A 14,475-nucleotide genomic window follows, 5' to 3' on the forward strand; every position below is an offset into this window, starting at 1 on the left:
ATTTGTTAACTGGCCAGAGATTTGTCTGTCGATTTGAAATGGTACGGTTCAAAGCGTAGAAAATATTCAAAATAAGCACTACTCCAAACACCAAAACTTCAACACTCTTGTCGGCCCACGTTTACTTCGTCTCCTGAAGACGGCAACTTAGTTGGTGAAACGCGCGTCGAGAAGTGTTGAAGTTCTGCTGTTTGGGATTATTTTGGATTCAATCTACACCAGAGATTCAAATTCTTCCTTTCATTCGTAGTATAAATGTTTTAGTTATTGGGAAAAGTCCGTGCCGAATTTCTCCTGGATAGTTTAGCTGGACGATGAAAATGCGTTCATTTGAGTAAAAAATCTACAGGTCCGGACAAAATTCCGATTTCAGTAACTAAAGACACCAGTGAAATAATTGCACCAGCTTTCGAGCATATCATCAATCTGTCCGTATTGCAGGGTAAATTTCCTTTTAGCCTCAAATTAGCCTATATAATTATCATTTTTAAAAAAGGTGATCCAAGTAATATTGAGAATTATAGACCAATCGCTTTACTAAGTATTTTTTCTAAACTGATAGAGAAAGTAATGGCCAATAGAATCACAATTTTCTCAACACATGTCAGGTTTTATGTGACAATCAGCATGGTTTCCGTAGTGGTTTATCAACTGAAACAAGTACAATTTGCAATATGTCAACAACAAAATGGACTCTGGCGAATTTGTGATCTCAATTTTCTTCGATCTCACTAGAGCTTTCGACTCGGTCGATATTTCTTTCATATCTAATAAATTGAATAACCTTGGTATCTGCGGCTCAATCAATGAGTGGATCGTGTCCTTTCTCGAACGAAGAAAGTTCTTTGTTAAGATTGATGACGTCATCTCGGAGGAATTTGAAACAGATATTTGGTACACCCCAGGGAATCGTACTCGGTCCTCTAATTTTCCTCATTTTCATTAACGACCTTCCCATTCACATATCACATTTCATTTTCATTTGGAAATACGTTTCATTTGGAAATACTTTTGTTGAGTAAGTGAACACATAAGACAAACAGTATAATCCGCATGTCGCAATCAAGTTCCGTGCCCATCGGAATTCTTCGAAGAATAATCCGAAGTCCGTATCCCTTTTACGCAACATATTGACGCAGTCTCGGTCTAATTACTGTTTCAGTTGCCGCAAAGGTCGACAGGCCTCTTGTCTTGAGTTCTTTCTTCTTGTGTCCAGCCGAGAATGAATTGGCGATCGGTGAATGTTCACGCTGTAGAATAATATCACCCGCGCATTCTATTTCGTCCTCGATGGTCGCTGATGAAAGGAGCGAAAACCTATATTTTATTCGGGAAATAATTTCAGATATTCCATTTTTCATCGTATTAAATGATTCTCTTTTCGGTACGCTCTTTGTTTCTCTTGAAGTAGACTACATTCAGTACTATCTGGCTCGAAGGACCAATGTTTATTGTCTTCAAATTGTGTGGGCCCTATTTTGGGGTTATGAATAGACAATCACATCTGTCAGAGTTTTATATTAGTTTATGACATAACAAATGGAAATACCATTTATGCATCACAGATTTCACAACCACGTCGATGTCAAATATGATACTCGTAAATACATACAATTTTTTAAGAGATTTTCGACATCAAATTTGACCAATCAAGTGAGTATTGTCTCATCTTTCCACCTTAAAACTAATATGAGACAGTGATGTTTCGATTGGCCAGACATCTAAATCAGCTTATTCAAATAACACTTTATTGTGAGATTTTTCACTAGACAGTTTACAAATCCGCAACACGTGCTTTGCTTAAACAATAGCTCTCTCGAGCGTTTGCATAGGTTAGTTCTGGAATTAAAAACGTTTTTCAATGAAAGAAAATGCAATGTTACCTTGTTAACTGCAATCGGCTGGCGGAATTCATTATTTCAGGTACATCGCTACAGTGTCGAAGTGGTCAGTTACATTTTAAACTGTTAATTTGTGTCCACCTGAAAAATTTCATATACCCAGCCTTAGCATGACTCTGTACAAGCAGCCTTGTCTGGGAGATCACGTGCACTACGCATGCTAATGTTTTGGAGCACTATGTTGCTTAGATGGACAGAGTATAGTAAAAATATCGTAGGTGAGTCTAAAAACGCTTGAGAAAGACGATTGTTTGCCGTTTTGTAAACTGTCTAGTGAAAATATCACAATAAAGTGTCATTTGAATACGTTAATCATACGTTGTCCAATGTATATAAAGGAATAAAAAACGTAGGCTTGCTGAATTTACAGAACTTTTTGAAGAGTTACAATAAATCTAGAATGTGAATGAAGATTTCCAATAAATCAAATTGGAATAGATTTCGTTTACTCTCAGAATCGACTGTATCAAAATTGCTGAAAGAGTTATTGAAATTTGATTACTCCTGAACAGTTATGGGTTCTGAGAAATTCTAAGAAATCGATGATGGTTTCTTAATAATCTAGGCTCGGAATTATTCCTTACGACAAAAACGGTCCAATCACGCAGCCTTGAGGTATACCAAAATTTGGTCACTAATTGGTTTTTTGTGCTCAGGCGGTCCCTCCTTTCCCCGAGTTACATCCATATTAAATAAATCAATTAACTTGGCGATTAAAGTACCTGCGATTAGGTCAAGGTCGTTTGGCGGCACGTCAGGTGGTTTATACCGAATCATAATCATCGTCGCTACTTCAATAAATACGTACCCGAGCAGCGGGTCAATAAAGCTATTGACCTTTCCGGTATTCCTGATTGCGGTCAAGAATTGGCTGATCTCGTATTAGCAGGAATGTAATTAGATTTACATAATTTTGTTCGGGGGAAAAATGCCGCAGGATTGATGACTTGTGAGAAAAATGACTTCATTCCCAATCATCGAATTAGTTCTAGTATTAACAAAGGTAATAACGTGATGTTGATTGCAGGTAAGTCCAGGCAAGGACAAAGTTTAATGGCAAATATTGTAGTCATGATCGCAAAGTGCGTAATCTTTGTCTCTGATTTTTGTCCAAATCTACATTTAGGGTACTAAATCTGATGTCAACCTAGAACACAAAGAAAGTATTTGGAACTTGTTTTTACTACGTTCTGGCTGAGAAAGGTTTCCATTGACGAATTCAATTTAGGCCTAGGGGGACAATTCAGGATCTATTCAATAGTCCCAGCAATGTTTTGTGATGTATATATCATATTTGGTACTTGTTTACGATTTTGAAATTCATTCTAGAAATGATCCGGATCGATATTAGTTCAAATGTTGCACTCAACACTCAAGTTATCTTAAATTATACCAAAAAATTATAACTATTTTTTTAATAGCTGTTTTAAATTTCCTCAATTGTTTGCACAATTAATGAGCTTGATAAAGAAGCCTGTAGTACTAACATTTTCATCTGCTGCTTATTGTACCAAACTAATAAAAACTTTTAATAGGAAATCCAAACAAAAGGTCGATGTCTATCCAGACATTATACTTTTTGTATAATCATTCTTACACATTTTCAACGAGAAAATATATACCTACTTTCAAATGACCGATATCATGAGGCTTTTCTAACCCTTTATGAGCATGTTGATATAACTATTTTTTTTTCGAATCATTGCATTGAAAGTAATCTGAGACTTTGAAGCCAATTGTCTATGTCAAAATTTGACATAGGTCGTTTTTGTTCCAAGCAACAAACACTGGATACGCTGATAAGTTCGTAGGCTAATACATAGATGGCGCTACTAGTATTGAATTCATATGGTTTTCAGGTAACCTTCAAAAGACTCTTGTACAAATTTCACAGCTATCGGACTATGAATTGGTGGGATAAAACATTTTGATTGAAGCAGACTTTGTTAGTTTGAGAAAAACATGGATGAAAAGGAATTTCATGTGTTGATAAAGCATTGCTTTTTGTCGAAAAAAACACTTATGAAATAAGGCTGTTACCAACGAAAACATCAAAACATCATTATAATTTTGGATGACCGCAAAGTGGAGTCGATCGAAATAGCTGAGGCTCTAAAGGTATCAAAGAAAAGTGTTTGACATATCGTTAATGAATATTTGGGTATGCGAAAGCTCACAATCATCCAAAAAACAATGAATTGGTGATTCTGAACAGTGTTTGAAGCTGTTTCACCACAAAAAAACCCGAATTTAAGCGTTAATTTGTGGCAATGGATGAAACATGGTTCTATCATTTCACACCAGAATCAAAACGGCGTTTTTGGAGCATTTAAAGGACCAAATCGCCGGAAAACGGCTCCATTTGAAGAAAAAGAAATTGATGTTTCATCAAAACAATGCACCGTGTCACAAATCAATTAAAACGATGCATAAATCGGGCTTCGAATTTCTTTCACATCCACCGTATTCTCCAGATCTGGCCCCCAGCGATTTTTTTCTGTTTTCAGACCTCAAGAGAATGCTTGCTGGAAAGAAATTTAGCGCCGATGAAGAGGTAATCCTTGAAACTGAGGTATATTTTGAGGCCGAGACAAATCGTATTATAAAAATTGTAGCGAAACATTTTACGACCGCAATAATCGTTGTATCGATTTCAAAGGCTACTATATTGAATAATAAAATAAAATTTTATATAAAAATATTTTTCTATGTTAGCCTACTAACTTTTCAGCCCAACTGTTACGTTCTGACAATTTGAAAAATGTTACTTAAAGAAAACAGTACATACTGTTGCTGTAACATTGACTGGTATACTTAACCTCAATAAAAGTATGATTTTAGTGATAAAATTTTATAAAAATTGCTTTTATACGAGTCAATATTGTTTCTTTTTTCAAAGACTACAATTTCCAGGGTATTTTAACTCAGTTTTTCTGTTACTAACATCCAGCACTTATAATAAATGCTTCTGGGTGCACCTATTCCAGATCCAAGTGACCCACTCGTTTAAACAGATCCTACAAGTGAATGACTTGTCGAGCCATCGAACCCCAAAGTCGAATCGAAAATTTTCAAAATCTTTGGAAAAGACTGGACTTGAATCCAGGGCCGGATTTGGAAGTCTGGAGGCCCTGAGGCAACAAAGAAGTGGAGGGCCCTATTTTTTTACTATACAAAAGAATAGTTGTTCAAAACTAATTACTCTAACAGAGGACAAGGTTAATGCAGTCAAGCTGCTAGAAAATTATTCCACGAAAATCAAAAGACAAATAGATAAGTACTATTCTGATCATTCCCATATTAATTTCTATTTAAGAGCCACCGGTAGACAGCTGTTTCAGCCTATTGGGCATCGTCAGTACCGGGCAGGCGGTCCTCGATTGAAGACAAAATGTGACAGCCATCTTAATTTCAAACAGGGTGGAGCTTGGCTCCCTCGCCCTTACAACTGGGCAAGTGACAGCCATCTTGGTTTCGGACAGGTTGGAGCCTGGCTCCCTTACCCTTTTGACTAATGTTTGTCAAAGGGACAAACGGGTTATGACTGATGATGGGAACAACTGGGCAAATAATCAAGAAAAGTACTTAATAAAAATAACTGCGTAAACGCAAGCGAGACATTTTTTTTGACCATGGGACCCGTAGTCCATAATAGCCAGCAACTAAACGTTTTTTTTATCAATTTTCGAAAACAATGGAAAGGATTTTAGAATATTGCATAAGCGAGACATACCTATTGGTGTGATACCCAAGTCAACTTACCAAGTTGTTATGTCAATGTTGGCGGTTTGACCAATCAACCGACAACTGTGGTAGCAGAAATTTGGGAAGCTAACCTGGAATACCATCGGAAAACGAATCCACATGTTTCTAGAAAGATATGAAACTTTTTTTTCTCGTGGAATAATTTTCCAGCAGCTTGACTGCATTAACCTTTCTCGATTTCATATGATTTCTAGAAACATGTGGATTCGTTTTCCGATGGCATTCCAGGTTAGCTTCCCAAATTTCTGCTACCGCAGTTGTTCTTAGTATAAATGCAAAAAAATGTTTGGGGGGAAAACGTGAAAGTTGCCGACCTGTCAAAATTTTGATATATTTTTCAACTTCATTGGGAGGGTCCCTCTCCTGGGGAGGCCCCGGGCAGTAACCCCGCCTGCCCCCTAATTACGGTCCTTCGAATCTATGAGTTCCATTCTATAATCGACTAACCCAACAGAACTGATATAATGAATACATTACAAAACATGTGTAGGTCTTTTAAGTCATAGATAAAAATAGAAAAACAAATATTTTATACTAATCTTATAGTTATCCATAATGAAATGGTGTGGAATTAAAATGATTTGTTTTGTATGGGATCATTTTTTATAATAGCGTATCAATACTACCGAATGATTCAGAGAACAATTTTCGGTTGTAGTCATTACTAACTTGTATCAAGAAATGTGTCATCAGAAAATGTTCCCAAAACTATTTTTTGTAGCGATGAATAAACATTTTATAGATCATAAGATACTACTTGTTCAAGACGTGATTTGTACCTCTATAATATAATATGCAGTTAACAAAATCATGAACCTAGTTATTGTTCAAGGAGATATTCTAGTCATTCATTTTTTTTTCAGCTTCGAGTGCCACTAAACGTCAACTTCAGAGTCAAGCAGAAAGATCTTGTGGTTAACCTTACGAAGAAACATTTGACATGCGGAATCAAAGGTCAGCCGCCTATCATAAACGACGATTTTCCTTATGAAATCAAGCTAGAAGAATCCACTTGGGTCATAGAAGATGGAAAATCACTGTTGTTCAATTTAGAAAAGGTATGTTTAATAATAATGTTTAATCAACAACTTTTAGCATATTTTTAAATTTACACAATTATCCAATTTTTGCTGATGATACAACTTTATTCAGCTGAAGAAAAAACTTGCAAGTAGTATTTTTTTATCAAGCAGCTTACAAAATCTGAACTGAACTTTGTTTCATTCTAAACTGAACTAAAGAGTTTATTATTGTGTATGGTACCAAGCCTCTACAATTCTGTTCATTTCCAAAATGTTACATGCTGTCCATAAATCTCCTAATATCCGCAGGACTCGCGAGTGATATTCACAGCACTAGAGGTGCTGTGTAAATTTAAATACCTCTCTAAATTTTCTGTATCTCAAAAGAATTCATTGAGTTTCAATATGTATAGCATACTTTTTCCGAAGGTAAAAAAAATCTTGGTTCAAATGAAATGAAAAAGAATAAAAAATAATTCCTTTTCAAATATCTTTCTATTAACATAAAAAAATAACATGCCAGTTTCAAAGAATTGTAATTTTTTCATGTACTCATTGGACATTCAATGTATCACACATTCAATGAAAAATATTTTTACTGTTTTTTCCACATCAGTTATCTTTCATGACTCTATAATTATTTTCATGTGTTTTCTTCAATCGTGTGTGTGTGTGTAGATATTTTTTTCTGATCTTATGCAAATTCAATTAGTTGAAAACAGATCTCAAAAGTAATGATATTACTAGAGAAATGAAGTATAGAAATACTGTCAAATGATACTCCTTGTTCACATCCCTTTGATGTATTTTTATTATGTTGTATCATGATAAATATTGAAATAATAAAAATAATATTCCATTTTTAAAAACGTACTTAAAATTATAAAAAAAAAATCTAGCCCTATTCCCTCAACACTAAGACTGTAATACCTGGTGAAATATTTTCTTTTTGGGCTGTCTCATTGACCACTAAAAATTTATACATTCATTAATATCATTAATTTTTTTTTTATCGATTAACGCATGCCTAAATTTCATTATCTTTTTTAAGGTGAATAAAATGAACTGGTGGAACAAACTAGTTAACTCAGATCCGGAAATCAGCACAAAGAAAATAAACCCAGAGCCGTCTAAGTTGAGCGATCTAGATGGTGAAACCAGGGGGCTAGTCGAGAAAATGATGTATGACCAAAGACAGAAGGAAATGGGACTTCCCACTAGTGACGAGCAAAAAAAACAGGACGTCATTAAAAAGTAAGGACATTGACTTCGTAGGCATTGAAGTAAGGAAATATGTGGCACAAACTGTTGAAACATATTTTTGTAAAACTTCTGTAACATTAATTAATTTGAAAACAATTTTGTTTATTTGTGTATCAAGAATTGCATCGTAAGATTGGCAATTTCTTATGATGCAAATCTTACTACTAAAACTTTTTAGGGGACTTCCTTAAATCTGTCATTTTATTTTTCTAAAAAATGGTCTGTTTCGTAATTTGCTACCAAAAAAAAACAAAATGTAAATTATTGGTCATCCAGTTTTTGCACACTCTGTCAAAGCTATTTTCCTTGGCCGTGGTGTGCTGGTTTTATGCCTAATATTTCGTCCGCAACTGCGGTAGACATTATTTTGCCTTTGATAATGCCTGCAAATCACGGCCAATGAATATGGAAAATAGCTTTGAAATAAATTTATTTAAATAAACTCTTCCCACATCAGAACAAAAATACTATCACTGGACGTGCGTTTCACTAACCAAGATGGCATCATCAGAAGATGTCTAAACAGTCTTCTAATGATATTAATCAGATTGGAGAAATGTGTGGAAAGAGGTTTTTAAAAGATTAATTGCATGCCTATCAATCTATGAAATAGTTATAACTTACTAATAAAATTTCATTTTGATTTTCACTGTAAAAAGTTTATGAAAGTGTGGCAGGTGTTTCACTCTACAATAGCTTACTCAAGCAGGAAATCCTGCTTCATGATAGCTTTCTCAGGCAGAATTTCTCATTCAAGGAAGCTGTTGTTTAGAGAATATAATAATATTAAACAGACAGAGCATTGTTTATTCAGATCAACATTTTTTGAATGATGGTTCAATTTGATTTTCTTTTTTTCAGGTTCATGGAGCAGCACCCAGAAATGGACTTCTCAAAATGCAAATTCAATTGACTCTGTTTCGCTGGAAGTTAATGAATCGTTTTTATTTTTGTATTCGCTTTACATTGTTTTTTTTTTAATAAAGTAGGTAGAATAAGAAAAAATATGTTATGCACATTGAAGTAATTGTTTTTTAACAATTTGAAATTGTTTCAAAATCTTTCCTCTCTAACTACAGTAATTCATATTCAAGAATCACTTGATTGTGAGATTTTCACTATAGTTTTACAAAAACGCAACACATGTTTCGCTATACAATAGCTTCTTCAGGCGTGTCTGTACCCAGTATAAACTTCGTAGTGTTTTTTGAATACGTTATGGATTTTCATCAAGTATCAGCTGATTCCATCACATACTGATGATTCAATAAAACAAATTCCAGACAATTTGGTAAATAAACATGTTTTAAGCATTTGCCAATAATCCATTCATAAAAACTTCAAAATTGTGATTTGTTGGTTCTTCGTTGATATCTACATTATTTTACCACAGAAATCTGAATTGAAGCTATTATTCCAAAAAGGTAATATTAAATTCTAGTGTATAAAAACGAATTAATTTATAATATACAAAAAAAACTGTCCTAAGTACTAGCTCCATCGAATAATGCCACGGCAATCAACAAATTTCGCCTAGTAAAGTGCACGTTGATCAGAGGCGAATTTTTCGTTGCAAGAGTCCTCATCAAATACTCTTCTCCAGATTTCACGTCCGGATTGTGTGACACGTTCACTTCATCAGAACTTGTCTCCTCCATCAACTTCGTAAAATCCCAGAGCTTTACGTTGCAATCCAGCCCACCTACAATAACATCAAAAGTAATAAAATTGATACCCTTTGATGTCAATTCATCCCATACCTGACACCAAAATGTTCCCGCACCGACTGAAAGACAAACAGTGTATCGTCTTCTCATGCCCAGTCAGCTCGGCGACCAGATGTCCGTGGCTGAGATCCCAAATTAGCACTTTGCAATCTGTGCCCGCCGAAGCTAGCATTCTCCCGCATATGCTAAATGCTAATGCGTGAATGGGAGATTTATGACCCGTCATGAGACGGACGTGGTTACCGGTCGTGCAATCCCAGAGGCAAACGCGTCTATCACTCGAACCTGTTGCCACGTAATTGGAGTTAGGATGGAACTGTATGCACTGAAAGAAATATAACATATATTAGATATAGCCACCATATGGACCTGATTTCATATCTATAGTAATGTTTTTCTAGAAAATCAAATCTAGACTTACATCGACATCCGAAAAGTGCCCAGCAAACACCCTCAGCGGTTGGTAGTGATCCGTGGCCCAGAGCCTGGCCGTGCGGTCGTTGGAACTGGATGCAAAGTAGTATCCTAAAGGCGAGAACTTGACGTCCCACACGGGAAACATGTGACCCTTGTAGATAACGAGACACGTCCATATTTGTAGGCTCCAAAGTCTGATGGTGGTGTCTTCAGAAGCACTGAGAAGGAGTGTACGATCTGGGGAGAACGAAACTGAGTATACCGCTCCTGTGTGGCCGCACAAGGTGCGTGATGTCTCGCCGGAACGTTCATCCATCATTCGGACCTGAGAAAGGAATAAATGGATTCATTTATGGAGAAAACTTTCTTGTTGAATCTGGGTAATTTCAAAATGTTTTATCTGTTGACTTTTATAAATGATGAAGTTTGTGTCGTATGCAGGGTTCACAAACTTTAGTATGCCGCAAGGATCCATTTTTCAAAAATATTTTATCATAATTTTTTTCTTTCTAGATTCCTCAGTGCACATGAAACAAGTTCGAATAATCAGATATTTCTTATTCTCAGTTTTGGAAACTCCTAAACATCAATCCTTCCCAGCTCAATGATTAATTTCATTAGTACTAGAAGCAACATAAGGGTTTAATACCACATGTATACATTTCCTCATAAATCTAGTTACAATGTAATGATACCAAATCTCGTTAAATGAAATCAGATCAAGTTTGAAATCATACTTGTTTAATGAAGATTTTTAAAAAGTAATTTCAATATTACTACGTTTAAACAAAAAAAACCTGATTTTTACCAAGACATCATCTGCTTCCACATTAACATCTTCGAGTTGTTCAGCAGTTTTCATCGCCTTAAGCTTCTGCGGCACCAGAGTCCAGACTTTTACTATTGAATCATTGAATCCCACTGCCAGCATACTCGAATCTTCAGTGATTTCGGCACAGCAGACTCTAGAAAACGTGCCAATAAAAATTCTGGAGTCAGTTTTAATTTTTCAACTTACGAATAATTTGCGTTCAAGAGAGTATAACAACAACAAGAAGGTAATGATTCAGGCCCCAAAGTAACTCGTCTGGATGTTTCTCTCAAAGCTTTTATTTTTTCCAGTTTATCATTGTCTTTCCTGAAAAACGCAGATTCATACCCTATTCAATGTAGGATTGAACGGAACAGATTTATATAATTCGGAATTAAAAAAAACTAATGAATACAGTTTATTGAATGATTTTTTTGAGGAAGCTATTGTATAGCGAAACACGTGTCGCGGTTTTTGTGAAACCCTTTTATAGTGAAAATCATACAATAAACTGTATTGATTAGTTTTTTAATATGGATTTTCATCAAGTATCGGCCAGTTCTATTCAATAGTTTGAAATTATTTGAAAAGTACTGAACAAGCCATTTATTGTATAGGATCTTTATAGGGTTTCTCAAGTTTTATTTTTTTCAAGTTATTTAAAAAAATTATCAGTAGTGACCTAGAAACAAAAAAAATATTTTTTAGAAATTTTCAGACCTAGAATCTTACCATTCTGGTACTGGTATTCTATCTGGAGGTGGAGCATTGGGATCAGATTTTGTCTTTTTAGAGAACAAAGGATCTTTCTTGGCTTTTTTTTTCTTCGGTTTATCAGGATTGTCTTGGTCCGCTCCTTCCTCTTCATCTTCCACGGGAGCAGCTGCTAAGGATACCATATCCGGTGCCTTTGGTATTCCATAGTATACCTTTGTTTTGTTATCTAAAATTTATTTTTAAAAGATTTTATTTTATTGCTTAAATTTACCCAGTATAAGATTTATTACTGTTTGGAGAAGTATTAAATACATATAGAACATCTAAAACCAGAACTTTGATTAGTATCTCAAATATCAAGAAAAAAGCTGTTTGTAATGTTTTTTATAAGATGCATATTTTTACTTTACATTTTTAACGCCCCATCATTATTGCGTCATCCAATGTCATGCATTAGAAGTTTACACAACTTTCAGTGTGATAGAATGAAGGTATATTACATTAATTAATGTCATTAGAGGAATTGAAAAATTATTAACTATATTCTACTCCGATTTCATTGGGATTCCATCAATTTGTATCATCATTTATGAGTCAAGAAAAACAGATCCTTGGGACATGATATGTTCGTTAATACAGGAGTCAGTGGCTGAACAATTAAAAAAGTGAAAGTCTGACAAACTTTTGAAGTCACATTTGTTAATAATAATTTTTTGAAACATGTGAAAAATGTCATACCTACAAGATTTAAAGTTTTGTGGACTGACTAATAGAACCTAAACATGAAGATACATCAGATGTGTTTCAGTCACATCCCCAACTTTGAAATCTTTGCTGAATATGGGTATGTGATTTCAGGTAAAAAACGATCTACAAAAAGGTCATCTGCAATTTTTCGATAAATAATAATAATAATAATTTATTAGTCTCAAGAAACACAGTTTTTAGACACGTCAATACAATTTCTAAAATAAGTTTGAGAGGATAAGATTCGTCAAAATGCTTGAAGATAAATTAGAATTACAAAAAAATACAAGTTAACAAGATAAAATTTCAGTCTTATAAAAATTGACGAAAATGTAAAGCCATTCAAAGTTGAGTAAAAGTTCAGGAGGTTTCCACAAAAGCGTCTCTTTCTTCTTGGATAACTTCAAAAAATTGATCAATTTCATATAAAGGATGTTTGGTTAATATTTTTTTAATAAGTTTTTGAATCTTCTAAATGGCAAGATACGAAATTCAGCAGATAAGGCATTGTATAGCTCAATTTCTATATTATCTGATCTTTTCAACCTATTAGCTGTAGGAATAAGGTTTGATTTATTTCTTGTAACCTACTCCTTCAAAAGTTATTTGGGATTGAAATTGATATCATGATGATTTGTAACATTTTTTTATATTTTCTGACGAAACTATCAGTTTCATCAAAAAATCTCATCAGACCTTTTTTTGTAGATCATTCAATTATTTATAAGTATATGTTGTGAATTTGCTTGAATTTTCTAAATAATCAACCTTTAATTGATTATAAAATTACTTATCGTCAAAGAATATGTGATAAGATACTAAATCTCATTACCTTGTCTTTTAGCCTCCCCTCCTATAGCTCCCGAAGTGGCATCTATTTGGCTCTTATTCCTCGCCACACCTTCGTACATATCAAAGTACAAGTGCTCCTGAATTATATTCAACATAACGGCAGCTTTTTTGTCATTCAAATGCCTTTTCAGCAGAGACAGTGTATCCCTTGATATCCTTATGATGAACTGGTTCGATTTGAATGTTTCAGTTAATTCGTTGCCGTTCATGTGATCTCTTTTAGTCACCATAGCTAGTTTCTTTAAATCTTCCTGATAGTAACAATCCTGCTCAGGTCCGAATTTTTTCATCAAACCAATGGCTTTTTCCGTGTGTCCATTGTATACCAGCTCAAGGTACATGTGTACCAAGACAGGATAGAGTATTGTACCTAGGATTATTTCAAAAAAATATTTGAATACACTTTTCTATCTTTTGACTAAACTTACAAGTTGAGAAAAAATCAATGAGTACAATGAAAACCCTGCAGGCAAATGTATAGATCATTCAGATATTTTTCAGATACAAATTGGAAGAACTAATCAATCTAATCAACCTACTTTCTCTTGCTGTTATTGAAATCACAATTTATTATAAGTTTCTAATACCAAAAAAAGTATTGGACTTTCGAATAGCCTGATGCTGAAAAATAATGTTCGTGTCAAACTTCGACTTCAGATTCATGATTAGGATACAAGGATGTATAAGTAATGAAAAAAATTACTAATGTAGCGGAAGCCCTTCTGTCTGCTGAATATCATAATTTTTTATTTCTTCAGAAGTTGCCTTGAACTTTATATTAATGGAAAAATATAAATATCTTACCCAGCTCGTGCTTGTAAATGTCGAGGGATCCTTCCACGAACCGCTTGAGCTCAGTGTAAGAAACCTCATATGCTTCCGGGTCTCCATCACTTTTGTATCCTGTCAAGACGCTGCTAACGTCAGACTCTTGTTGTAGCGATTCCGAATCTGCGCCTCCTGTGAGGTTTGCTTCCTTTCGCAAAATCTCTTCAGTTCCCTGAAAATATAGTTTTATTGATAATTCAGTAGAGAGGTAGAAAAAATGGAACCTTCAAATTGTATCGCTTCAGAATTTGAAGAATAGCAGATATTTGAGATTTATCCATTTTAGAATTGAATTATCGCCAAGTTATTTGATTAACTCAATATTTCATAGGGATCATTCTAATATAAACCCACTAAAATATTACACTTCATCAACAATCAACATAACCTAATATACATCAAATAAAATGACAACCCAATAAATG

General features: G+C 34.4%; 2 protein-coding genes across 2 annotated transcripts in view; one reads left to right on the plus strand and one right to left on the minus strand.

Moving 5' to 3' along the window:
• Positions 1 to 8,974, plus strand: part of nudC (nuclear distribution C, dynein complex regulator) — a 191,066-nt gene extending 182,092 nt beyond the window's left edge. Inside the window, exons 4-6 of the mRNA XM_023155828.2 lie at positions 6,530 to 6,724; positions 7,740 to 7,942; positions 8,813 to 8,974. Coding sequence (XP_023011596.1) covers positions 6,530 to 6,724; positions 7,740 to 7,942; positions 8,813 to 8,864 — 450 coding nt within the window. The 3' untranslated portion in view covers positions 8,865 to 8,974. The remainder of the gene's footprint in view (positions 1 to 6,529; positions 6,725 to 7,739; positions 7,943 to 8,812) is intronic.
• A 259-nt stretch (positions 8,975 to 9,233) lies between these two features.
• On the minus strand, positions 9,234 to 14,475 carry Taf5 (TATA-box binding protein associated factor 5). The gene is made up of 9 exons (XM_023155827.2): positions 14,275 to 14,475; positions 14,027 to 14,222; positions 13,203 to 13,592; positions 11,639 to 11,849; positions 11,114 to 11,233; positions 10,904 to 11,060; positions 10,100 to 10,420; positions 9,712 to 10,003; positions 9,234 to 9,653 (listed from the first exon to the last, which is right to left on the minus strand). Exons 1-9 carry the CDS (start codon positions 14,329 to 14,331, stop codon positions 9,436 to 9,438), a joined length of 1,962 nt encoding a protein of 653 aa, XP_023011595.1. The 5' UTR covers positions 14,332 to 14,475; the 3' UTR covers positions 9,234 to 9,435.

The sequence above is a fragment of the Leptinotarsa decemlineata genome, unplaced genomic scaffold (assembly GCF_025532065.1).
Source record: "Leptinotarsa decemlineata unplaced genomic scaffold, Ldec_3_MD MMD2_tig00026354_RagTag_RagTag, whole genome shotgun sequence".
NCBI lineage: Eukaryota > Metazoa > Arthropoda > Insecta > Coleoptera > Chrysomelidae > Leptinotarsa > Leptinotarsa decemlineata.